Source organism: Anser brachyrhynchus, assembly GCF_964034855.1.
Source record: "Anser brachyrhynchus genome assembly, chromosome: Z".
In the NCBI taxonomy this organism is placed as follows: Eukaryota; Metazoa; Chordata; class Aves; order Anseriformes; family Anatidae; genus Anser; species Anser brachyrhynchus.
This window is the reverse complement of record NC_137697.1, coordinates 36,400,240-36,425,956: the sequence shown is the minus strand read 5'-3', so window position 1 is coordinate 36,425,956 and position 25,717 is coordinate 36,400,240. Positions and strand designations below refer to the sequence as shown.

The 25,717-nt window shown below is 42.4% G+C and overlaps 2 protein-coding genes across 3 annotated transcripts in view; one reads left to right on the top strand and one right to left on the bottom strand.

The window, feature by feature from the left end:
- The window catches only part of LOC308185290 (transducin-like enhancer protein 4), a 97,513-nt gene that overhangs the window by 57,731 nt on the left and 14,065 nt on the right, over positions 1 to 25,717 (top strand). For both annotated transcript variants that reach the window (XM_080573207.1, XM_080573208.1), the window contains exon 9: positions 25,341 to 25,460. In XM_080573207.1, coding sequence (XP_080429333.1) covers positions 25,341 to 25,460 — 120 coding nt within the window. The remainder of the gene's footprint in view (positions 1 to 25,340; positions 25,461 to 25,717) is intronic.
- Positions 1,012 to 23,937, bottom strand: LOC308185291 (uncharacterized protein). The gene is made up of 2 exons (XM_080573209.1): positions 4,047 to 23,937; positions 1,012 to 3,595 (listed from the first exon to the last, which is right to left on the bottom strand). The coding sequence occupies exon 1, from the start codon at positions 6,173 to 6,175 to the stop codon at positions 4,937 to 4,939; it is 1,239 nt and encodes a 412-aa protein (XP_080429335.1). The 5' UTR covers positions 6,176 to 23,937; the 3' UTR covers positions 1,012 to 3,595; positions 4,047 to 4,936.

The following is a 25,717-nucleotide window of genomic DNA, read 5'->3' as shown; positions in this document are numbered from 1 at the left end:
ATCGGTATAGAGGAGCTTGACTGAAGTGTCCCATTTCCCCTCGCCATTTCATGCTACCACTTCCCGTGTCTTTGATTTGGCAGGCAGTTTTGTTCATGAAACTTGTTTCCAGTTATGCTCACCGTGACCCTCCCCGTAGTTCTGCCCAGGGAAAATGCTGTGCTGGAGCAGCTGGAACTGCTGCTCTCTGTTCCTCCGCACAGAGAGGAATGAGCAGCGTGTGGGTGAGGAAGAGAAGGGCTGGGCTGGTAACACCTTTGGCATGTGAGATTTTACGGGTTCTTTGGAGGCTGTGGCAGGCAAGTTGTTCATGTCACTGGTGAGCACTGAAGCCAAGATCTGAGGCTGCAGCCATGGAGTAAGGCAGGCTGGCATCAAAAGGCTGTTTCTTTTCAGACACAGTCCCATTTCGGTTTGTATCACTCTTCTAAACATGACACTTTCTGCCTGATAAGAGAGCCCAGCCTTGCATCCTTCCCAGCACCTCCCTGGAGCAAGCAGTTCACTGCTGAAAATGAGGAGGGACCTTCCAGATAACATGAGATTGTCCAGGAGCTATTCCTAAATAATAGATCACCATCTGCACATCAAGTTCGGTGGAGGAGGATGGCTTTGGGAACTCTTTGATTTCATGTCAGATTCAGTCCTCCGAATCCTCTGCAAAGTTTGAAGTGGGGAAGAGCTCGAGATGCAGTAAACTGGGTCATGGGTCTGCTCTTCAAGGCAGAGGAGAGGGGAGGGAAGGGCAGCAAGGGGCTGTGCTGACAGTGTAGTGGTGGCTTAAGGGATATGACAGAATAATATGTGTTTAGACTCAAAGACAAACAAGCAGCTGCACAGTTAAACATATAGCTTTTCTGAGAAGGTCTGATGTTTTCTCTTTTCAATGCAGTAAGAATAATTTTTTTTTTTTTTTGGCTAACTAGTAAATAAATAAAATATGATTCTGCGGTGCTGCAGTGTGCCCTTGCTTTCTGTTTGCACCCCGCAAGGATTTTTCCACCTCTCGTAAGGACTGCTGATTCAGGAGGCATGTCATTCTTCCTGGCCTGCTCCTCACCCACTGTCTCTGGGACAAATTTGACAAAAGTTTCTCTGGTCCATAACAAAGCCCCTTCTGTAAAAATTACCTTCTGAAGAAGCTTAGGAAGCATTTTGTGTGTGAAGGTGTCATATGGCAGACAGTAATCAAGTGGTAGCAGTCTCTTCCCATGGCGTTGGCTGAGACACCTGGACTAAAGGAGCCCCCAGCCGCTCGCCAAGCTTTGGGTCTGTCACAGCCAGTGATGTCCCTTACCAACATATTCAAGAATTTCAAAGTCTTCAAAATCACTGTCCTGTACATGGGACTAAACTCTTGCAACTTTTTTCCCTGTCTGTAGTTAATCCATTTCTGTTCTTTATACCCATGTGGTGTATTTTTCCTTTTTTTTTTTTTTTTATTTGAATTGTAAATTATTTGGGGCTAGGCCATACCTGTAGTACGATATGCCAACATGGTGGGAACTGTTCATTTCTGTGAGTTCATCTCAGTCACAATAAGTCAATAATTAAAAGCTGCTATCTTGTGGCTGGAATAAAATAGCCTATTTGAGATCCCTCTGGAAAAGAAAAAAAAAAAGGGGGGGTTTTACATGAAAGGATAATTTTAGCTTCTGAAATAACAAATCAAACGCAGATTGGAGATGCATTTCTGTCCAACATGTTAGTGAACTAGGAGAAGTCTGTCAGGGCAAATTCAAGTGGGTTTAGCAGTAAGATTACTTTTGCCTTAATCTGTGGGAAGGCTAATAATTATACGTGTGGCAAATACAGAGAAAGGGGACTCGTTGGTGTGAGTCTCGTGTTCCATTTACATTTCTGGTGGCAGGTGCTCCAGTGCTTGCTAAAACCTGAGCCTGTCTCAATTTAGCTTCTCGAGCTGTTAGCCGCTATTAAGTGTTTAGACCTCTGTTCACTTAGTATGTAAGTAAGAGTAAGCTGCTTACTCCTGCAGCTGTTATTTGATACTTGTAATGCTTCTGAAAAGAACAAGGTAGTTTAAAATAAAAAAGACCAAGATATACGATCAGAATTCTGGATATTACCAAATGTAATTGCATTGCTCGGACTTTGTTCTTCCACTGGTAGAGGAACACCACAAACTGACGTGATTCACTGCAGTAGACTTCATCTTAATTGTCAAGTTTCTTTTAAGTGAGACTTCCTCCAGTGATATGAGTCTCCTGCCAAACACCATTGCATTCAGTTTGTATTTAACGAGCCAAAGAAACATAGTTATCTGTTACATGCCTAAAGAAAGTTAGAGAATTTATTTCCTGATCATTTCATTTTGCCACTTCAATACCACTCAGCTGAAAAGCTCTTCACAGGCTTGTAAAAATCAAAACATGTTTCGCATTCGTGTCGTGGCTTCTGCGTGCGCCTTTCTCTGTACGGAAACAAGGCGTTGCGTGTATTTTGCTTTCTGTAATGATGAAGTGGTAATTTTTGAGCTGAACATGTTTGAACTAAACTTTGCTCCACAAGAGTTGTGTTTTGATCTTCATGGGTGTTTTGAGGGTAGCATTATCAAAATATAATGAGTAACTTCTGTTGGCTCGCAATACAATAATTTGTTCAGTATTAATTGATATCTGCCTCTGGGCATGTAAGCTGTGCTGAATGTAACAGGTGCCCTAATTCCAGAAAATGTGTTGTAATTGTTTGTATGTGGAACAGATGAATAAATATCTGTAGGGCATAGCTGGTCCTCAGGTGGTGAACGTGAATGGATTAATGATGTGATTGGGTGAGACATGCTTGTTTGTTGCAGTCTCGTCCAGTAACTGTCTGCTGAAGCAGAACAAATATTAATTAGCAGGGTCCTGTTTGTTGTCTTGGTCTATCTTATGGAGCTGATTTTTTGGCATTGCCCTTTTTTTTTTTTTTCTTAATAACCTTTTCATAGCTAGACTTGTAGCATGTCATTCAAGTCTGTGGTTTTTAACAGATTTTAAAACACAAAACTGAACCTCAGGTATCTCTTTTTTTTTAACTGAATTTTACATTTCTTTCATTCAGTGTCACATCATTTGCCTTTTTAATGAGGTCGTCTGGGAATTTTAATTTAGTGAAGAGCATTCATATGAAAGTAACAGCATGTACCCTGCTATCAAAGAATTAGTTGATTCTGCCATGTCTGTGGCTTCACTTCCTTTACCCAATGGCTTTTTTCCTTCTTCTGTGTATAAACTATGCTGGCCTCTTTGCTTGTGCCTGTTACGGCAGGGTGACTCTTACTCAGTGGTGTGCCCACATTTGGATGAGCTCCTACAGCGCTTCTCACTATCAAACTTTATTTTGCCACTTGGTGATTTAGGGTAACTCAAATGTTCTCTCTCCAGATGCTCTCTTCACCCAGGAGGCAAACACTTACATGGGCTGTAATTTCTAACCTGAGCAGTCATGTCTAATTATTTCCATGGCAACAGACTGTGATGTTGATAATACAAGATTATGACTTCACATTGTAGAGTAGGAAGAGGAAGTTTGCTGGGGTGAGGAGGTGGGTGGAAAGGTCTTCTCCAGCGCAAAGTCTTTGACAGTGTAATAGCTAGGAGGAAAGAAGCAGAGGGAGGAGATGGATTTATTTATTATCTTTTTTTTGAAGTCCTCGTTGTAATGTAAATGCGCAATTAAAATCATACCCTGAATGCTGGCATTCATGTTTACACCAGTTTGCTCAGGGTGAACGTGTCTGGAATGAAGCACGTGTTTGCAGGTTCAGTTAAAGAGGTGTTAGCCTAAGGGATAGGAGAAGATAGATAATATTCATCAACTTTTACTGAAGCGGGACACAAACTAGGTGGCTGCTTTATGTGTTTATGCCAGCACTGTGACAGGTTTTCTCTCTGCATTGAGCGCTAATCACCTATTTTAATTTTGAGTTGTTATTAAGACCTTTACAGCCAAGGTATTTGAGACATCCCTTATTTTAATGCGTATCAGTGGATTCATTGGGCATTCTAATTATCTACTAGAGGGAGAAGAGGAGAAGAGATTACCTTGTGGAGTCAGCAACATGGGCGAAACGCACTGCAACTTTCCGTCCCCTGCCTGAAGACACTGAGTGCCGGTAGCAGGTTAATGCTGGTGTTACACGGCTCTTGCTGTCTCTTCCCCCGCGCTGGGAAAGAAGTAAATTCCCAGTCAGAGTGTTTTTGGTTTCTGAGGCTGATTTTAGAAGAAGCTGGAGGAAATGAGTGGTCTGACTGATTCCTAAGTTGTTGTGAAAGATTGTCGAGTGCATCATGAATTGCAAAGTTTTAGATGTGTTTTTGAGCAATTACGCTGGCCAGCGGGAATCAGCCATTGAGGAGAATTTGCAGGAAAGTTACACCGGGCCTCCCGCCTCTCTCCGGTACACTTCTAATTGAGTCGAATAATTAATTAAACATCTAAAGCTCGATTAGCCTATTCTGCATGACGATTTGAAAAGTTCTGTGTTTTCTTGAGCGACATTTGGCCTTTTGAAGAACAAAAAATTGGAAATGCTAATGTTTTTTTCAGCCAACTAAAGGAAGAAAATAAAAATGTCTCCATAGCAACAAAGCTTCTTTCTAGATAGTTTCCTAAGATATGCCTGAACCAGAAGCAGATGTCTGATTTGAGAATCTTGCCTCCTTCAATGTAAACAAATAACTTCTAGGCAGGTGTTGGAAATAATATGGAAATCCTATTAAGGGGCCCTGGGTTTCTGTCACTCAGGAAGCCCTAGCCACAAAAGGGTTGGTTGTCTGAATACAGGCGGCAGAGTAAATTCTCATTAGGCTTTAGCTTTTCCCAGGAAATGATTGTCTCTGCGTGCTCTTTCTCCCGCGAACCTGAATGTAAGCCGCTTCGGCCACGGATCCCCTCCGCCGCCCTCGCCTCCTCGCTTTGCTCTCCGGCTGGATTAACGCCCGGTGCGCGGCTGCTGCTGCCGCCGGTGCCGCGAGAGTCGTGACAGCCGCGACCGGAGCGAGGGGAGGACGGGGAAGGGGCGGGGGACGCGGCGCGGCAGCGGCTCCTTCGGGCGGGTTTGCAGAGTTCCCTTGCGAGGGGGGGATCCAAAAACGAGACGGCGAGGTTTCCCGCACCGTGCCTGGGAAGCCGGTGCGCCCCCCCCCCCCCCTTTTTTTTTTTTTTTTCCCCTTCTTTCTTTTCCCCTCCCTCGGTCCCGCCGCCGAAGCGGCTGCTGGCACGCTGCTGCGGCCCGCGGGGGGCACCGGGGACGGGCTTCGTGCGGGATGGGGCTTTGCAGCCTAGGGTTTTTGGGGGCTGAGGCTTTGCAGGCTGCAAGCGGGGATCGCTCCCTGCCCTCCCTCCCCCGGCCCTTCCCCGTCTCCGCGTCCCGGGGCGCACTTGATAAAGCCAATGCGGCGCCCGCCGGTGGTCTCCCGTCGCCCTGGCAACAGACCGCGGGGCACCCTGTGTGTGAAACGCATGCACATCTCTGAATTAACCTTTTTCCTTTTTTTTCTTTTTTTTCTTTTTTTTTTTTTTTTCCAGCTTGTTCCTCCCTCGGCGCCGGGGGCCCGGGGCCGCCCCGCTCCGTCCCCGCGGTGCCGTCGGGGCGCTGTTGGCTCGCTGCTGGCCCCGCCGTCCCACGGCTTCGCTGGGAAAACACCCGGCCCGAGCCGGGGGGGGGGGGGGGGGCTGGAAACAAGCTCGGCGCTGGCAGGGGGCGGCAGGGACTTAATGAAGTGCTGGGAGCACAACGCTGCCCCAGCCGGCTGCTGTGCTCGGGTCGCCCCTCTCCGAGGAGCGGGCTTTCCGCAGGGAGCGCCGCGGCTTGCTGTGTTTGCACCCCGTGCCCCAGCCTCTCGAGGGGCGGCAGGGGGAGGTTTCCCCATCGCCTGGAAGCGGGGAAGGGAAGGGTTTGGGCACGCCGCCTTCCTCCCCTGATCCGCGGGGCGAGCGCTCCGCCCGTCCTCCGGCGTGCTCCGGGCCGCCCCGCGGGTCCGAGCGGTTGTGGGCACGGGTTGTGGCCGAGCCCGGCGGGCTGCCGGGCCCTTCGCTCCTTTTGCTTCGGTAACGAGCGGCCAGGCGATGCGGAGGTCACTGCTGGAGTTAGAAAGCCAGCGCTGACCTCAGCAACACGCAGCCTCCCCTTGCGGTGTTGCAGCGCCGGGCGTGAGGAAAGCACTGTCATTGGCTTGAAGTAATTATAATCGTGCCTTTGAGTGCCTTGGTTCTCCCTGATGTTTGCCGAACTCGTTTTTTGTTGATGCCACAGGTCTGTCGCACCTCTGTTTCGGGGCTGCTTTTAAAAATGCCAAACCGAAATTTATTGTGACCCTGCAGGAAACAAGTGTTACGTTTTTCCTCCCCTGCTTTGAGAAGGAGTTCCTTTCAATTCTTTCACCTGCAAACATTTTGTAGCGAGCTTTGCTGTCCCGTACTGAAAAAAAAAATAATATGTGAGAGGAATTCTGAAAAACGTCTGAATAATGTAAAAATAAGCCCTTTAAAATCAATTACCAGTAAACCTTGTGGGGAGAGAGAAACCCTTTTCCTGCTATTCCCTTGATGTAAGGTGCCCTGTCAGTATGCATAATTGGTGTTAGAGTAGGAAAGGCACCCTGCTTTCAGCATAAAGACAGCCTGTCCAGGGTCAGTTTGGTGCCTTTGTAAAAAGCACTGTATGCTCACCACCTAGGCAGCCTGAAAGCTTTATATCACACCGCGGGGTATTTGAAAGCAATTAAGCACTTAGCAGACCTTCTTCTGTGGGACTCTTGTGTGCTTCATGAAGGTTTTCTGGTAGCTGCGTTGCCGCCAGCCATGGCACAGGCTGGAAGTGCCATTTTTGGGCCCTTCTTCCTGCTCCGTAGGATAGGAAGGGGGGGAAATTTGGTGTAATGTTGTCTCTCCCTCTCTCTCTCCCTGGTTCTCTTGAGAGTATCTAGCACCAGACGGTGCAGTCTTTTCTCCAGTTTGTCTGTGCAAGTTGAAACTCGTTTGATGCCAAGTGTTTTTTGTGCTGTAGTACCTCTCCACTGTGCCTTTGGTCCCCGTGGACCCTAAACCATTTTACAAATATTGCTAATCAACTGAACCAATGAAGGTGCTGCTGTTAGGACTACTGATAAACAAACCTAGTGTTGCAAATAGTGCTAGTTTGATTTATAGTAGTAAATGTAACTGAAGTTGCCCACCAAGTGGAGTAGGGCTGGAATGCCTACAAACAGCTGCGGCAATCACAAAGTGACATAGCCGCATCTATGTAGTAGACAAACGTTTCATAATTGTTTTGGACAGGAATGGGATGAAATTTTTTTTGACTGAAGAAGGTTTTTATGTTGACAACACAGAACTCCAGAGATTGTTACAGTGCAATCACTCTAAAACTGTTTTACAAACAAAATATGTTACAGATTTTAATTATAAAAACAAAAATATGTGCTTTAATTTGACATACAGACAGAATTTCTCGTGCTGTTTTGCTAAGTCTTAAAACTGCCAGGGATTCTCTTTGGAATACTAGATATTCAGCATGCACGACTGCTACTGTGGATGTCAAAAATAAAATATTTGTAAATGTATTTGATACTGTGTTCTGGCTCAAAATATGTATCCGTCCAACACTACTCTGTGATGTATACGTAAACTGGTCTTAGATGAAGCGGTTGCTATTATCCAGGCTTATTGGTGCCAAACGTAAGATTAAATCAAAACAAGCACCAATACTTGTTAACTAACATTTTCTTAAAGTTTAAAAACAATATTTTAATGCAGTTATGTGGTTATGGCCAAAGCCAACAAAACGAAGGAAACGTATGTTCTGAAGGTGGCTGTTGCCTGCACTGAAGAGACAAATGAGGTAAAAAATGAAATACCACTTAAACGTGCTGCCTTGTAGCACTGGTTTACGCTGCTTTTTGAAAGCGTAAATATGAACCCTCAGGAAACCTCTGGAGAAAAGCGCGTGAACATTCGCCTGACAACCGAGGAGAAAGAAACACTAAGGTGGGTGATTAGTAAGAGATCAAATGAGCAGTGGAGAGAGATGTGGGAATAAACGCACGTTGCCTGCGTCCACCTTACTAACTGCTGTGCTTATTTTTATTCACGTCTTAGATATTCTCTGGAGAGGGCTCTTTTACAACTTACACTTGAAAAGAGGAAGAAAAATTGTAGGCAGCAGCCTTGATTATGCTGGATTAAGATCAGGCAACTAATAGACCGATGTGTGCCTAACACTTGTATTTTAAAAACTTGTTTGCTTTCTATACAGTAACACCAGAAACAATGCGTAGGAAGTCATTAATCCTCTGAACACTACGCTTTTCAGGATCATAGGTTACCATTGTCCTCTGCTGTGTCAGAATTTGCCTAATGTTTCATTTGCTCCTTTCGGACATCTGGTAGTTCCTGGGAAATATTTGAAGAGCCATCATTTAGTAGTTTACGGGGAAAGCCTTGAATAATTCAGACAACAAATGATTAGGCAAGCACTTGTCTATCTAACTGAATTATTCTGCATGTTTGCTGAAGCAGTAAAGCAGGAGAACAGCATTTCCTTCTCTGGAGGGTTTACAGTGGTAGTATTGACCCACCTAGTTATTGGGTTTCAGCCTTTTGTTGACACTGTTGTAAATGAAAGCAGCCTGGACAGGCACTGAGCAGCTGGGCTGGATAATTGTGAAGGATTCATGCTTGTTGCTGTTACCCCCAGTGTTTGTAGTGGGTTGTTTGCTTTGACTTTTGTTGAACTGTTGACAAAAGCATTAGATACAAATGGGAACAAATAAAGTGTTGAGATGCCAGGAGGGCTTGGCAGTAATGGTGGTTTTCATTCTGACTTAAATGGGGAATGTCGACACTTAATCAGGATGGGAAATGGAAGGTGTGTTCAGTGTTTGTGTGCTCCCCCCTCCCCTTTTGCTTCCTTTCCTCCCTGCTAAATATGTTTTGGCAAACACAGGTGAATAAAAACAGAGCGGAGGCAATTTCACCATTGCCTTAACTCTTTGGCACCACATTTTTCAAGCGCTTTCTGACTGTGGATGTCTTGCTGGGCAAATCCAGTTCCTGGCATGAAAGGATTAAGTATAAAAAGGGATGGGGAAAAAAAAAAAAGGAAAGAAAGAAAAGGAGGGGGAGGTAGAAGGGGGTAGAGTTGGGAAAAGAGGGGATTAAATAGAGCAGTATACACTGAAGTAGTATAGCCAGCAAAATTGAAGTCATTTACTGGAACGCTTTTAATTTGGTTTAAACAAAATACTCTTTTGTATATTCAAATGGGGAGTAGCTCAGCTGTTGTGAAGCCAGAAAATTAATGGTATTTTTAGTGAAATAGCAAAAGCATGTCAACAACATAGCTGAGGATGATAATGTTGGCATTTTATTCATGAGGAATTATCAATGCAGGTTACTGGACAACATAGTGTGACTGGAATGATTGAGCACAGGGGGGAAGCGGCTGTCCTTCTGTAAGATGATTTCATTTTGCATTTAGTCTTTCTGGAAGAGAGGAAAGAGAGCGAAAGGAAGCATTTAAAAATACGTGTCTAAGAGGTCTATCCTTGCGGTTTCTGGCTCCCAGAGTCTAACCTTTTTACCTCTGTCTGACTCACGGTTTTGCCATTTCTTTTTTTGTCAGCTGTCCTTTCTTTTCAAGTCTTTCATGAGTGATGGCAGAAAATAGAGGGAGAAGAATAGAGTTACTTTAGGATATCTTTGCTGAAAAGGCCGTTTCGGCCCTGGAAGAGGTGCAAGTTCATTCTAGCTGTCTCTGGCTCTGAGCTTTGTGCCTTTGCATTGTTTGCATGGGCCCCTTAATGCATTTAATGCGTTGTGAAATATGGTTGCCGTGGCTGGTCATGGAGGAAGTTAATGTATGATCTGGAAGGTCTTACCACTTAGCAGGAGAGATGCTTCATATTTGTTATTGCAGCTACACTTTTCTTGTAACAATCAACCTCCAAGTATTGTGCAGGTCAACTGGAAAGTGGCAAATAGAGTTCACAGGGGTGAAGACGCCACTATGATGAGAGGAGAAAATGCAGTTTTCTACAGCTGTATGAAGGCAAACAAAGGTCTTTCTTGCCTCTGCTGCAGTGTGTGCGCCTGGTGGTATTTGAGGCACCCCAAGGGTTTGGAGCACCAAAGCTGTCATATGCAGGTATTTTTTGTTGCCTGCCTTCGTGCAGCTTCAAGTTGTCCTAAAACCAAATGCTTTAGTAGCAAGGTAATCTTGGCATTTATGGACCCACTTTGAACAATCATCCATGAGTGTTTTCTTTATTCCCTTTTGTTATGGTTGCCATATTGTTCCAAGCCTCTTCACAGCAACAAAAGAAGGGCAGCACAAAAAGAGATAAGGAAGAAATTGCCTTTTACTGCTGCCATTGCTGAGGGTTTTTTTTGTAACTTGCAGTGTGTTTGTTGTGCCAAACCAGAGCCCTGTGGACGTCAGCAAGGAGTGTTTTGCCCAGATGTTAAATATTGTGGGATCAGGGCCTGAATTTGTTATTAATCCTACAAATATTAAAAGAAAGTGAAGAAATATCAAGCTATTTCCAGCAGGCAGGTACTGGGAGTGGTGTTACTGTAAATATCAGCTTGTGCATGATGAATCCCCAATTCTTTTTGTCTCTCTCTTTAGGGAATTCCCTTAAGAGTTCTGCAGGGGGCTAAAGAAATTCTCATAGCAAATTTCAACCCTGAATGAAGGAAAAGTGAGAAATCTCTGAAAAATAGAGACTTAAAGCCCAATCAAAACAAATATATCCCATAATCATCTCTGCACAGCATTTGGGAAATCCAGTTTTGAGTCATCTAAATTATGCGAGAATTCAGAAGAAATAACTCATGAATGTTCTACAGCATTGCCTGGGTGCTTTTTAATCAAGCTTGGGTAGTTTTCTGATTTCATGTGAAATGCACTTTCCCCTGTACTTGGTTACAGAGAGTTAGCTCTTTAGGCTAATCTGCTTTGCTCACAGACCTGTAAGAATGGCCCCAAGCTGTGCTTTACCAGGAGAAAGCACGAGTTTTGGGAAGCTGAGACCTGGAAGCAGGAAAGTGCTTCTGGAAAGAATTTGCATTGGAGTAACAATAGTTGTGAATGATTACAGGAGCAAGAAGAAGGGAGATGAGTGGTGTACTACATAGGTTGAGAATGGATTTGGACTCACCCAAATTACAAAGTGATTACGCGTTACGGTGCAAGATTTTTTTCATAGACTGGCATCAGACAGTAAGAAAATGGAGTGCCAGCATCCAGATAGAAATAAGAGCAGAGTTGGGAAAGGATATTAAAAATAGAGCATAGGAAAGTGTAAAATAATGAAACAGAATAAGAATAACAGAGAGATGATGCCCTAAATCAGTGATGCACAAGCCTTCAGCACAGAAGGTCTTTATTGGCATGTTGCCATGAGCCAGTGGGCTGCACCTATTTTGCATATAATTTACATTGGATTTTAATCAGATAAGCACACACCCTGTTTGTTTGTTTGTTTTTTATATTTATGGAGTGCTGTAATTGCAAACACTGTGTAGCAGAAAGCAGGGTATGACTGCATACTTAGTAGGCTATAGTAAAACAAGTAATGATGGGAAGACTGGCTCTGCAAAATCAGAGAGGTTCATCTGACATCTGGCTGTCTTTGAGATGGCCTTATGCATTTTGAAGTACAGATCTGAGTTTATTAGGCAGCTGCAGGTTTGGCTTTGTTCACATTTCAAATGCATAAGTTTAATTTGAGAAAAATCATTTCAAAGACAAGCCTGCAGATAGCAGATTTCCTGGTTAATTCTGTTACCCATGGGTAATTCAGAAAACAAACAAACTACAACAACAACAACAAACAAAACCAACAACAATAATAATAAAAAAACAATTTCTGAAATGTTGTTCGGTGGTACTTAGTTACATCTCAGATGTAGAGGTTTTAGCCTCTCTGAGTTCAGCTGATGGCAGGCTTATAAACAATGCAGAAGTGTTTCCTCTTTTACATTTCATCTGTCTGTGTGATATGGATTTATGCAAATTAAGAATAGGCTAAAATTACTATTTGTAGACATATTAGTTGCTGGAGCATAGCCACTCTGTTATAGTATATGGATTGCTGTTGTTGTGTTTTTGCTGGTTCAAGGAACATTTTTTTTTTTCCACCCTTATTTGTCCATTCCAGTCTAAGGTATTTAATGGATCCATCCCCATAATACTGAAGTACCTCCAAATCTTCAACACATTAATCCTCTCACCAACCCTATAAAGAAAAGAAAGGCTCTCTAGGCTTCTGAAATTATATATCTTATAGATATATAATCTATCTAGATATATCCCTATCTTATAGATACTGAACTGAGACATGAAGAGGCTTAATTAACTTCACGCAATCAGATAAAAGAGCAGACTACTGAACCTGTATTTCCCAAATATAAACACAATTTTTGATCCTCCTTTTCAATCTCTCAGTGCATTTGAGTCCCATTCAGGGCAAATGTATAGGCGATGCTTTCTGGTGGTAGCTCTTGTGGGTTAAGTTTGCCAGCTCAGTCCTTCAGGGCTAATACCTGTTTCAGCCGAGTACCTAGTCTCTGTATGTTTTTTCAGAGGAGAAGCTTTGGCTGAACTCTCATCCTTCCTCGGGGTTTGATCACATTGCTGTTTTCATGTGGAGCAGATCCGTCTGTAGTGCTGGGGGCTGTAGATGTGGCAGTGCCTGAGGAACCCCCTTGCACTGCTGGGAGAGCGACAGCACAGGGAACACGCCTGCCACGTCCCCTGCCCCTAACCGACCCGCTCAGCAGTCGTGTACCATGCCGTGCAGCACACCACCGAGACCCGCAGCTAACGTGGGGTGCTGAGGGGCTCCAAGGCGCTCCCCCGCGTCTTCTGGCTTGGTTGCAGGGGGAGCAGCCCCACAGGTGGGTATGGGAATGTGATTTTTGGCGGTAGTGAAAGTGCCCTGTGGGGAGATGGTGTAGGCAGAGAAGAAGGATTTCCATCTGCGGGCTGGAGCTCTGGATACAATTATGCCTGCTGTGAAAGAGCTTGTTACACTTTCTCACTGTAAGGGCTCCATCTGGTGCTCTAGGTGTCTTTAAATGGAAATTTACATGTACTGTCAGAACTAAAGTCTGCGCGCAACGCGCAGTCTGACGATCTCACTGGCCACAACAATGCTAAAAGCCCTTCCCTTGCTTCCACCCAGTAATGTGGAAATTGAGGGGAATGGACTCAGTGCTTTCAGCATCTGTCCCCTAATTACAGGAAGCACTAATGAAAATTCAAGATTTTCTCTGACCTAGGGTAGGATGTAACTGTGTCTAGGAATAAGCAAGGTGGTGTTGCAAGGAAGCAGAGTACACTCTTGCTCAGGCAGCCCAGATGTCAGTCAGTAACAGTGGTGTGACTTACAATTCAGCCTCTTAAATTCTAGTGAGAGACTTGCTGGCAGCTCTCTGCGCACACGGTGAAAAGACCCCACTCACTCATCAGGACAAGCGTGCCCTACATTGATGTCAAATTTGAATCTGATGTGTGCAGAGATCATAATAATAGTCAAGTCTTGCACTGGGAGACAGGTTGCTAGCAATGCTGACTTCTGCCTCGAAAAGTCACGGTCTTGGCAGCTACTAAGGAGAACAAATGCACTGACAAACTGCTGCAATCTGGGATCTAATAACACTTCCCAACTGAGAAACCCATTTTGCAAATCAGAGGCAAAATCCTAATACACCTCCCCAACTCTTTTTCTTGCCTCCTCGCCATCTAGCTGCTTCGAGTCTCATCTGGATCAGTCTTAACAGCTAAAACAGTCCCTGACCATGCATAAAATCAAGCCACTTGCTTAGGTGTCCAGTAACATGTAGGTGTAAGTTTTTTACCTACTCCACAGCAAACTGAAAAAGGCTTATCTGTGCTGGTCCATTAGGAGAGTGAATGGTGGGTAGAGGAAATTTCCCATGTTGTGGGTAGCTTGAGGAAGATTTCTCTTAATACTGTGACTCGTTTTATAGCATTGCTTGGGCCTTTGATCTCCATGTTCTTAATTGGCTCACAGGGTGGTTATTTACAGTCAACAAGGAAAGTACCTTGAACTTGTCATTTTAATAAACTTGTTACTAGCCAGCTTTTCTATAAGCATCCCAAACGGAAATAAACATCTTTCATTTTGTTTTCTAAATAAATTTTAAAAATGGTTTCCTAGACAACCTTGATGAAATGTCAACTTCTTCGCAGATCTAAACCCACACCATAGGTATTGTTGTCTCCATCCCTGCTGGGTAATTTGTACACTGCAATAGTTTGTTTGGAAACATGCCGCTTGTTCTTTAAAATGTACTTAATGCTAGATTAAAGAACGTAAGACTTTTTTTTTTTCCCCCCTATTTCTACCAGCTCATTTCTAAACCATTTAAAATAAAAATCTTGAGCATGTATGGTATTTAAAAAACCTTTCACATGATGTTTTTAAAACAGATCAGTTTCAGCATTAAAATGTTAGGAATTCAGCCAAGGAAAATTCAACTCAGGATTGTATAGCTATAATGATAATGTATTATACTTATCTTCCTTGAAAATGATTGTAACAGTAGAGTTGAACCTAGTGAATTACATAATTTAGGAGTGTTTGCTAGAATGCCGTTTTAGGGGGATTACTGTAGCCTTCCCGTAACAAAAGCAAAGGGGAAGATGGATCATACTATGAAGGACTTAAATGAGACAGAACAGTCTTCACAAATTATCTGAGATAACTCATTTGAATTGAACAGAAGGTCATGTGTGTGCATGCCAGTTATCACACTTAACTACTTGGCAGAGTGTATGGGGAGTACAAGAGGGAGATTTTTGCGTTTCCTCTCCTCTAACCTGAATTAAAAATGTATTGGCTGCTCATTCCTGACATCAAAACATTTCCAGCTAGCCTGAAGTTAGTATTTGATTGTGCTTTTAACGTTTAAAAAATTAACAGCATGACCTGTCTAATATAAATAATGAAAGGAGCAGAAAAATAAAAGCTACTGCTGCTTCTCCTGGCAAAGCTCTAGGATGTTCAGGAGCTGTAATGCATCTAAAAATCTGGCAGAAGGACCGTGTGTTTTATTTTCTCAGTCTTCAAAATAGGTGTTGTACATATAATGCGCTATTATATACTGATGTAACTGCTTTAAGGCTGACTGCAGGATCTGTGTTCCTACCACTGTTCTATCCATTCCACTTACCACAATCCTTGATTTGAAAAATAAGTTTGGGCACAATTATTTTTGCAACCAGCTGAGGTCTTGATTCAGGGTAGCACACAGTAGGCATCCAAAGTTCAGCACATATGTACATTTTCTCATTTCTTTATCTGCCTTGTAACTTCTCTGAAATCAAAGTGTGTGCCTCAAATCTGGCAACTGCTCGAGCGCTTTCCTGAATAGGAAATAGGATAATTTCCTGAACAAGGGTCTTGGGAACACAAGTAGGTGAGTATAAATGAAGTGAGGCAAAGATAGTGGGCTTGGATGTTATGTGGGCAGGGAGGAGAACGGTAGTGCTCAAAGATTTCTTTCTGGAAAATATTTTTTTAGATGTTTGAGAAAACGTTTTTCTTCAGAATCGCCATGAGCTGTAATTTGCAAATATTTAATAGCACCCAATCATGTTTTATTCACCTGCACTGGTTGGATAATGAATTCTGTTTTCATGGAGGAGTAGCAGTGACTCTGGTTTCCTCAGTCATGTAGGATACTAGAAAAGGCTGAAGTATATTTGGTCTTCAAAAGCAACACAAGATCTGACACAGGAAGAGATGAGTGAGCAAATTGCCAGTCTCTGATTTAATACCTGAGATAAACACGAGTGCTTTGCTGCTGATTGAAGCAACGTGCAAGTAAACATAATGTTTCTATTGAAATTTAGGGTGCTTTTTATAATCTTGTTACCCTCTATAACTTTTCCTATCACTTTCCTACTGATCAAGTCAGGAAAAAATAAGATTAAAAATAAGGGGAAAAGATGGAACAATTAGAAAGTGTGGAGAAAGATCATTAGTGGTACCCTTGAAGTATTCAGTAAAAACAATCATTTGCGTTGTTTTCTTGTCATCTCCTAGGTCATCTCTGCAGCAAAGCAACTTTTGAGACATGCAGAAAGAAAAAAAATGAACATTTTCCTCTGAAGAATTTATATATATATAGATACATTGGAAAGGAACGGAAATGTGAAAACTCAAATTGATGCCTTTGTAATGGATATAACCTGTGTTAGATGTACCCAAAACTAAAAATGTGGGGCACTGGGGCAAAGTGTCTGATTTGAATGTCTGCTGAAAGCAGCTAAATGGAATGTCCCATGAGACTGCCTTCAGACATGATCTCTGTGGTTTTACAGCAACAAAAAAGGCTAATTAGTGCCAGGTTATATCCTTCCGGTCAAAGTGAAGAATTAGATAGGGAACGTAAATCCCTGGAGAAAGTTGTTAGGACCTGTCACATGAAAAGGGAATCCACTTAGCTATCCCCAGAGAAGGTAAACCTTAAAACCTGATTGTTATTACTTTAACATGGAAAATTTGGGGGGTGTATGTGTGTGTATTTTTACCTCCTGACCTCTGTTGCTAGTACTGACGATATTTTTTATAACCCCCGTGGCTTGAGCCACTGCAGGGAAGTGTTCGTGTTCAGCTTGGCTCAGTGCCGTACAGTCCATTTTAATTACCGTGCAAAGTGAAAGGATAACAGTTTTACTTTGGTACTCAGTCTGAGAAAAGGGCCAGCTGTTCTTCAGAGGGATTTCTTGATTCTTATAGATATTTTTTAACAAAGTATAAAGCATACTGACACAGGCCTTTAATGGATATCATAAAACATTCCGTCTTTAGTGTTTTCTTACTGTTCTAAAACTAACCAAATTACCTTGTGTGCTCTGTTTAGATTCAGCTGCTATGGAAATGTAATTAGTGTTAATATTCTGGAGATACGTTGGATGTTGGGAATTTTCTGTGTGCATCCGTCACTGGCTTTTGAAGAATGCTCACAGAGCGCCGCTGCTTTTCCTCGCATTGTGGCACGCTGCTGAATCAAAGCCTGTAATGCAGGCTGGTGGTTATCTGTCTCTCTCTCTTTCATGGTGGTGAGCCCACAATTAAATTGCTGCATTGAATGCTCTGGCTGGTTGAGCTTTTTCTCTTATCCTGTGATTGCGTGCTCTCCCTCGCTTGTTCTCTCTAGCTAACTCCCAACACTCTCTTTCTGCCTCTATTTTGCTAGAGCTGCTCAAACTGTTTCAGGTCTCTGCTGAAGGAAATAGCATGAGAGATCAGTAATTGGAACCCCAAATAAATATTTGAGAAGAGCAGAGCTGTAGTTCTGTGTTTCCTTGGCACAGCTCTGTTCCTCAGATTTCCAGTGATGATTGTATTTACCCTCAGTCTTTCTGAATGTCTGTAACTCACTGGCCTTTGACCCCTCTGTTTCAGTGTCTCTGATTTTGGTTAAAACAACGTTTAGGATTCTGTATGCTGTGATGACTGATATGCTGGCTTGTGCCAGATTTTGGCATTTATTTTCCAATATGCCAGCAGCAGAATTTTCTCTGTCAGGTAGCATTTCTGTACTTGTGCACCTTGGTTTTTCAGGAGTGTTTATCTGTTCTGGCATCATTAGCGACAGAATTCCGTTGCATCTTGCATATGCCCTGGGGCTCTCACCCTCTGTATTCTCTGTACCAGTTGTAATTTCTGTGTTAACACCTTCTTGTAAATCTTTTCATTCTGTCCAAATCACCTGCTCTTCTGTGTGCTGAAGCCCATGGTCTTGGTTTGGGGTCTGTTCAAAAGGGAGGAGACTGAACTGAGGGACAGCGAGTGGGAAATGGATCAGGTGAATTGCTTTGCGGATTAAAGGGGAGGATGTTTGACAATGCCTGGGTTGTGTTACCATCAATTAAATTCAATATTTACGAGTTGGCAGATGTGGACAAGAGCACACTTGATGGTAAATGTAATCCGTGAACTTTGAAGCTTCTGTAAACCTATCAGAAGTGTTTAACTCCTTTTCCTGCCCCATCTGTTTCTTTTTCTTTTGTTCCCTGCTGAAACCAGGTCCTTTGTTCAAACCGTCTTGCTTACCAAAGGATGCTTGTTATTCTTGCCACACTGCTTGATTTCACTACCTTCATGTGCTTGTGCTAAGATATACTTTAACCTAAACCTGTCTTTCCTTTTTGCCTCACAGCTATGCTCCTCTACTACTTCACTGCTTGTACTTAAGCCGCATCGGTTCTTCTCTCCATCCTTTGACCCTCACAGTGTCAGCAGTGATTAGGCCTTATGTGTGTTATGTCCCTCAGCCAGTGATTACTGGAGAAGCTGTATTTTAAAGGATTTATTGCAAAAATCCATCTGTGAAAGGCTAGCCAGCAGCCCTCGCCATTGCTTTAAACACCTCCTTTTCCTGCCACCACTGTGTGCCTGTACACCAGGAGGGACTGGAGAAACAACAGCACATGCTGACAGGATTACATGTCAAAATTGCTGGATATCTCCAATTTCTCCTGCGTGGCCAGCACAGTTTATAGCAGATTGGTAAGTGTATGTTAAAATACACGACTGGAATTAACATGCATGCCGTAGTGGTTTATTATTCGTTTTATCACCCCTTTTGTAACATCTAGACTTCGGTGCTTTTGATTAGGTTAGATTAGAAATCACAGTGGTGCCAGCAGGGCAAGCAGATCACCCGTGTAAACAGTTGCATGGTTATGTTTAAAGCAATTACAAGCACATATGCATAATGGATATACATATCTATATTTTTATTCATGTAAAACTTCTGAGAACACTTGTCTTTCGAAGATGAACTGCTGAGCCCACACGTTCCTTTTACTGTGGGCTTTTTTTTACGGCCATTTTGTTGCTCTTGCAGCAGCACTGCACATCTAGACTTTGATGTTTTTTTATGACACTCTTATCCACTAATTAACTTCATTAATTTTGCAATTAGTGAAGTTAATTAGTGGGTAAAAATGCTATATAAAACTTCAAAGTTTGCATCTTAATCATAGTTTGTATTAAAATAATTATCACACCCTTGATTACTAAGCTCGATTCAGTTAGCTCGGGCAGGGTCATGTGATATTAAAAACAGCTTTTTTCTGTGTCTTTCTTAGCTAGTTAGTAGCATTTTTCACAAACAATTACTGAGACTTTGGTATCTGAAAACGCAGATACAGGGAAAAGGCAGTGAATGAGACAAAAAACACAGCTTGATCTTGGTGTGGCAGACTAGGTTTTGGGTTTTAGTTTGGGTAAGTAGAGAAACAAGTTGGAAATGAGCAGCAGGAAATATCTAAAATGTTCGCTGTGACTGGTGATATATGTGGGGAACAATACTTGGGTCTCTCCTCTTTTGATAAGCCTATTCTGGGCTGTATCCGTGTGATCATAACTATTGTGTATACATAACGGGATAAGGAAAACCCAGTTGCCTAAATAAGGACAGCGAAGGGAGGATGTTGTTAAAATAATGCAAATAGCAGAAATTCAGTGAGGCTGGCATGGATTCTGGGATGTAGTAATAGTGATAATAAGAGCAAAAAGCTGTATTAGCAGTGGAGGTGTGGGTGACCTTAGGAACACAGCCCCTGTACAAACAACACCATACGGTACCTACAGAGCAGCCCACGGTATTTCATACCACCTCCCGCAGTTTAATGGAAGTAATGTACATGTGCGTACAGAAGTATGTAAATAAATGCTTTTTTTTAAACAGATGGGTGTTCCCTTATAGTTGGAGCCATGAAGAACGTTTGATACGTGGGAGTTTAGTTGTAGTTTTTCTCCATGGGTGTGTGACATGGCCTTGACAGACTGCTCCAGACAGTTTTCATCACCTGCCTCTAAAAAGAGGAGTGGAGGTGAAGGCTGGGCAACTTCCTTCACCATTTCATGGAAGAGGCAAGAGGGCTCCTTGAAGCTGTTTGCCTCTTCCACACATGCATCTCCTGAGCTCGGGGGGGCAGCATGTGATTTGGGCAGGCCTTTGTAGGAAACCTGGTAGCTGGTGGGATTTTCTTCCACGACCTGAGGGATGGCAGCATGGTGACAATTCCTGCCTTGGCTTGGGCTGGTGCAGGCCTTATCCTAAAGGAGAAGTGTTGCTGCTCTGTGTCTGGTGGCTGGTGCTAGGGCACCGTGTGTGGTTCCTGGTTCCGTGTCTCAAGGGAAACAGAACGGAGGAGGAACAGGGAAAGGCAGCTGAAATAACCAGCAGGATGGAGCAGCCCACCTGATGAGGGGAGGCTGGGAAGGTAGGACCTCTTCAGTCTGGGGAGGAGAAGGCTGAGGGATGATGTGCAAAACCGCAAGGCGGTGGGTAATGCCGGGCTATGTTCACCAACTCTTGCAGCCCTAGATCTAGGGGACATGACAAAATGAGTGGGAAGATTGAGTCTGAAACAGAAAAAAGAAAGCCCTTTTCACACAGATCGTCTGAAGCCTGCTGCTGTGAGAGGCAGCAGAGGCAGGACGGTCACCAGCAGTTTCAGAGGGGCAGGCGAGACAAACCCAGATAGGTGGTCTGCTGGTGGTTTCTGAAGGGAAGAGGCAGAGGGTCTCAGGTGGCTTCCATGCAGCAGCCCAGGGTGCTGGGGAAGCTGGAGGGACAGGGCAGCAGCCAGTGCCTGCCCAGGCCTGGAGCAGTGCCTGCAGGCAGTCTGTGGCAGTTGTACGCCCACGTACGACGTTGGTGCCAACCATCCAACCAAGCAGCATTACTGTCTGGTCATCCCTGGACTGTGATGCATGCTGTATCCATTTTTATAGTTTCTTTTATACTTTCAACAGACTTTATAACAGCAATAATGTCATTCAGATAATTATACTGTAATTGACCTTAGCGTTGAGCATCCTTGGCTTTTACTGCAGTTTGCTTAATACTTCAGGATGGTCAATTATCTCATAATTCCCACTTTGTTGGGAATTATTGTTTTAATTATTACACTCCAAATACATCATTTTGGCATAGCGGTAAGGGTACGCTGGGGAATGGTCATATTCATGAATGCTTTAAAGAGTTACCAGCTTTATCATGTGGGAGGGCTTTTCATCCTGTCATCTCTAGTCATTACTTTTAACACTTATTCCATTTAATTATCACTTAGTCTGCTCAAGCCAGGTCTTCATCTGCAGGAGCTAGCATATGGGGAGTTGGGGCTTACAGGATTTGAGAGCAGTTGGAAGGCTGCACAATCTGACCATATTGATTTTTTTCTGCTGTGTTCCAGCGTGAGTCATCTGTGTTAATGCAAGGAACTTCCAGTGGAAGCTGGGGTTAAAATGGTGATTGTGATTCCTGTGATTTTTTTTTTTTCCAAGCAGTCTGAAGTATTAATTTTCCCAAGGAGACAGTGAGCACGCAGATGTTTGCCTTGTTACCGGTGAGAATTTTACGGCTCTGTAAGAGGCTTATATTGCCCTCTTTATGATCGTTTAATTTGTTCCTGTGTGGCACCGATACTCCACCAGGAGCAGCACCCTGCAAGCGTTGGAGAGAAAATGGACTGCTTTATGAAACTCCAAATGGCCTTCATGATGGGTGATCTTTTTGTTTAGCACTGTGCTCAGCATTGCCCAAAATACACAGTGAAGTATAACGCGTCATGCTTTATGGTCTAGTGCAACAGATACTGTGGATCCAGCACTAGAAATAGATTCACTTCTTAAGCAAACTACAAGGCAATGTGCTCAGCGTTTCTATAAATGTATCTGTTCAAATGTTTTTTTTTTTTTTGTCAGCATTTTGTGATGTATTTAACATCAATAAAAATGTCTTACCTAAGCAGAAAATGAATAACTGGTACATTTTGCTAAAATGGAAACTAAATGTAACCCACTTTTACCAAAGAATATTGTTTCCTATGTTTGATCTAATTATTATATGTGAGCAAACTCTATGTTGGTTAGGAGGAAAATGCTTCTCTCTCTAGTAGATTAATGCATTTTATTGAAGAAAACAGCAGTGCGAAAAGTCTTTATTTCTCAATAAATTTTAATAGTTACTAAAATGAGGACTCTGGCCCATTAAGTTACAGCCTGCCAAGGTATAATGCTGAATCACTTAATTTCTCTAAGTAGCTATCCTACTCCAGTTTCTTAAAGGCAGCTGTTAGAAGAACACCAATATTTTAATTGAGAAGCAGGGCAGAGTCTGACAGCTAAGTGGTGCGCTTTGATGGAGTTTTCCTTGCACAGTTCGCATATGTAAGAATCTCTCTAGGAATATATATGTAGGCTTGCACACATGAGAACCAGGATGTGTGTGTATACAGGATTGTATGCTGGAATTTGATATCGGTGGAAACCATGAAGACATTGTTACGTCTAGGTATTTCTCATTTGTAGCTAGATCCTTACAGGTGTTGATAAGATGATAAACAATTAGCAGGAACTCGTTATGGGTAATAATGTTGTCCCTCACACACTGAAGTTAATGGGAGTTAGGTGCATGTGAAGATCTAGACCATAGCCTTTTGGCTGAGCAGTACTTGACGTATCATTATCAATCAGAGAGAAATTTAGATCTGTCAGTACCGGTACTAGATATCCCATGAAGTTAGAGATCTCTGTGTGGCAGATGCATTAAATACTGAACAGAAAAGAAGCTGTTATTGCAGGAGTATTGATTCGTTGGGTAGCTGTGGCTCCATGCAAGAAATGGGGTGAAATAGTTTTAAGTGAGAGTGTTTAATTTGTTCTGTAGTAATTGACTCCTTAGGTAAAATAATGTTAATCCAAGTTCAGTGGCCAAATTTCAGTTTGGGAAATTAGATTCTTCCTGCTTTCTTCACTCCACTAATTTGCCCACTCTTCCCACCAGCTATCATTAAGTTAGTTGTCTCCATTTTTTCTACTAATGTCAGGTGGGATACCATCTTTTAATATCAGTATCAAGTCCGATCCATCTTTGAAGCAATAAAACCATTAAGCACTATCCGTTGCCCCAGTGCCCAATGTGGTGCTCATCCTTTATGTGCTAGTAATAATTAACTACTTTATCATTCTAGTAGGGAGCTTTAATTTATTACTTTATTAAGCAGTGAAATCAAAGATTAAAATGGTATGTATAGCACATAGCTAACTAGATTGTGAAAAATGAAACTATATGGTTTCAAATTTATGAAAATAAATATTTCTATTTAAATAAGTGCAGTAGTTTGCTTTAATTCTTTAGACACCACTCTAATTTGTAGTTTACTGGTGATTATTTTTCTTCGTTTTAAAGTAATTTGCTTTCTGTAGGGTGAAGTTGAGAAATAATGAATTGAATTCACATTACAAGCTACTGCCTCCCAAACTGTAAATGAATATAAATGTAATAGGAGTATGCTATTAAAATCTTTTGCAAAAGACTATGCTATATCATTGCAGTAAACAAATACATTCTTTCAAGCCATCAGTTCATTTAATACTGTATTTCTACTTGGCCTTTATTATAAGGGTTTCTGTGGCTACTGTCACTACTGCCTCCAAATGCCTTAACGTACATTGTCTTTTCAGAGCAAACAATAACATTTTGAATTTGTGTCATTTGCAGTATAATAGTTGATTAATGATCTACTTTAAAGCTAGATCAGTGAACTCATTTTAAGATGTACTTGCTCAGGATAGGAAATCCTTGTCTACCTATTGTATACTGTCAGGAAGGAAGAAGGGAGGGAAATGAGAAAGGCACAGGCTGTGCTCAGCACCGTCTTTGTTTTAAAATTTTAATTTCCACTCAGTGTACTTAAAAGGTAAATAGCGATCACCAACCAAAAATTGTTTTGTTTTGTTTTCCAAATTCTACACTCATTAATCTGAGCTACTGTTGACAAGAACTGGAAATTTTAGAGAAGTAGAGATCTGAGTGTCCCAGCAAGGAGAAATGTTCTGTTACGTGACTTCGGCAATGATCGCAGCTCCGCTTCCATGGTTAAGTGTTTTTCATTCTTACCAGAAGTTTGTGGTGTAATAAGTTAAGGAAAAGAAGAAATGCAGTAACAGCAATGGAACAGAAGTTGCACAATGTAAATGCTAATTCTTGTTTTTGTGTTCCTGGTGGCGGTGATTAAAATAAACCTAGGGAGTTGTTCCTTTAGAACCCCAAAACCAGAGTGCTATATCCTACAGTTTTATGAGGAACAACAACTGGTCATAGCATGTGGAAGAAGAACCCCCAGACGAGAGTTTCTGGATGAACAGGAGTGTCTAAAATCCAGTAGTAAGGACTTCATTAGTTGTTGTTCCACTGAATCCTTTATATAAGGAGGATAGAGAGATGGAAACAGTCAGCAGGGTTTCGACTGAGGATTACTTTCATCTTCATTCCTGTCAGTTCCAATTCTGCAAAGTGCCTGAACACATCCTTACTTATGTACGTTCAACCATTGACTTCAGTGTGAGATAAAATTTAGCGTACGGTTAAATGCTTTCTTGAACTAGGGCCAAAAGCTGCTGCTGCTGCTAAAATCAATCCCAGAGGGAACTTTGCATCTTTCATTACTTCCTTGTTTGTATACCAAGATACAGGTTCTACCAAGCTCTGGAAATATGGTAGGACTTGATAAATGTCACCTTTCCTGTTTAAAGGAGTAGAGCAGAATTGCTGGATGACAGTGCATAAAGTACAAATTACCTTCCTTTCTCTCCTGTCCCATAAATATGCCTTGCAACCATCATTGCTAAGTGAGGGCCGCAGAATGACAAGACTCCCTGAGACACTGTGTTGTGTTCCTGTCTACTGCAGGCACACCTGGTAGTTGTAAAAGGAGACGGATTAAAATCAGTTTAGGAGTTTTCCCCTATTCTTTCCAGTTGCAAGATTGTTCATTCAGAAGATTGCTTCGTTCTTTGCTAGAAATCTTCATTCAAATGTTTGCTGAGGTCTGACTTACCTTGAGTCATCTTTTTTCTTGTTTTGATTTTTGTTCTTTTTGTTTTGATTCCTGCATGCATGCATACACACCCCTCTTCTTGGAGGTCAGTATTGATTTAACCCTGCATATTTGTACAGGAAACAAGGCAAGACCAGGCCAATGTACAGTATTCTTAAAATGGTCCAAAGTAGCTCTACATTCATCCTGTTGACACCACAGATATCAACTATTCAGTGATGTAAATTGTTCTCCTTTATATGTATCTCTTGCAACGCAGTGCACTTTTAACACAAGAAACTTGCTGGGTAGCTATCAGTGATTAAAACCCAAAGTGCTGTCCATAAGAGCAGCTCTAAATCACCTCATTGGCTTAAGTTGTATTGAGGGAATGTGACAAATAAACCCCTGTTTGGAATGAGCATCTGATGTGTTTTCTCCATCTCTTTCCTAACTGCAGAGCTCTTCTGTATCTCCCTCAGCCAGTTTCAGAACAGCGGAAAAGCACAGAAATTCGACAGATTACTCTTCAGAGAGTAAAAAACAGAAAACAGAAGAGAAGGAAATAGCAGCTCGTTATGTGAGTAAAACATTTATGTTGTGCACTGTTAAACTTAAGTGTTCCTCAGTAATTTCACCAATTTCCTACTGCATAACTAATTTTAAAATTGATGGTCAGGTTTTTACTGTGTTCTTACTGTGTGCATCTGTGATAGGTAGAAGGTTTGGGTGTGTATGATTAATAGTATTTTTGATAATACAGATACAGAGCACTTCGAAGGCAGGGGACGAGGATGGAGCATTAGTTAGGCTGGAACTTGATAAATCTGGAATATA

Excerpts from the sequence above, each read along its gene's own strand:
- LOC308185291 (XM_080573209.1), bottom strand. The coding sequence starts at position 6,175 with ATGACAGTGCTTTCCTCACGCCCGGCGCTGCAACACCGCAAGGGGAGG.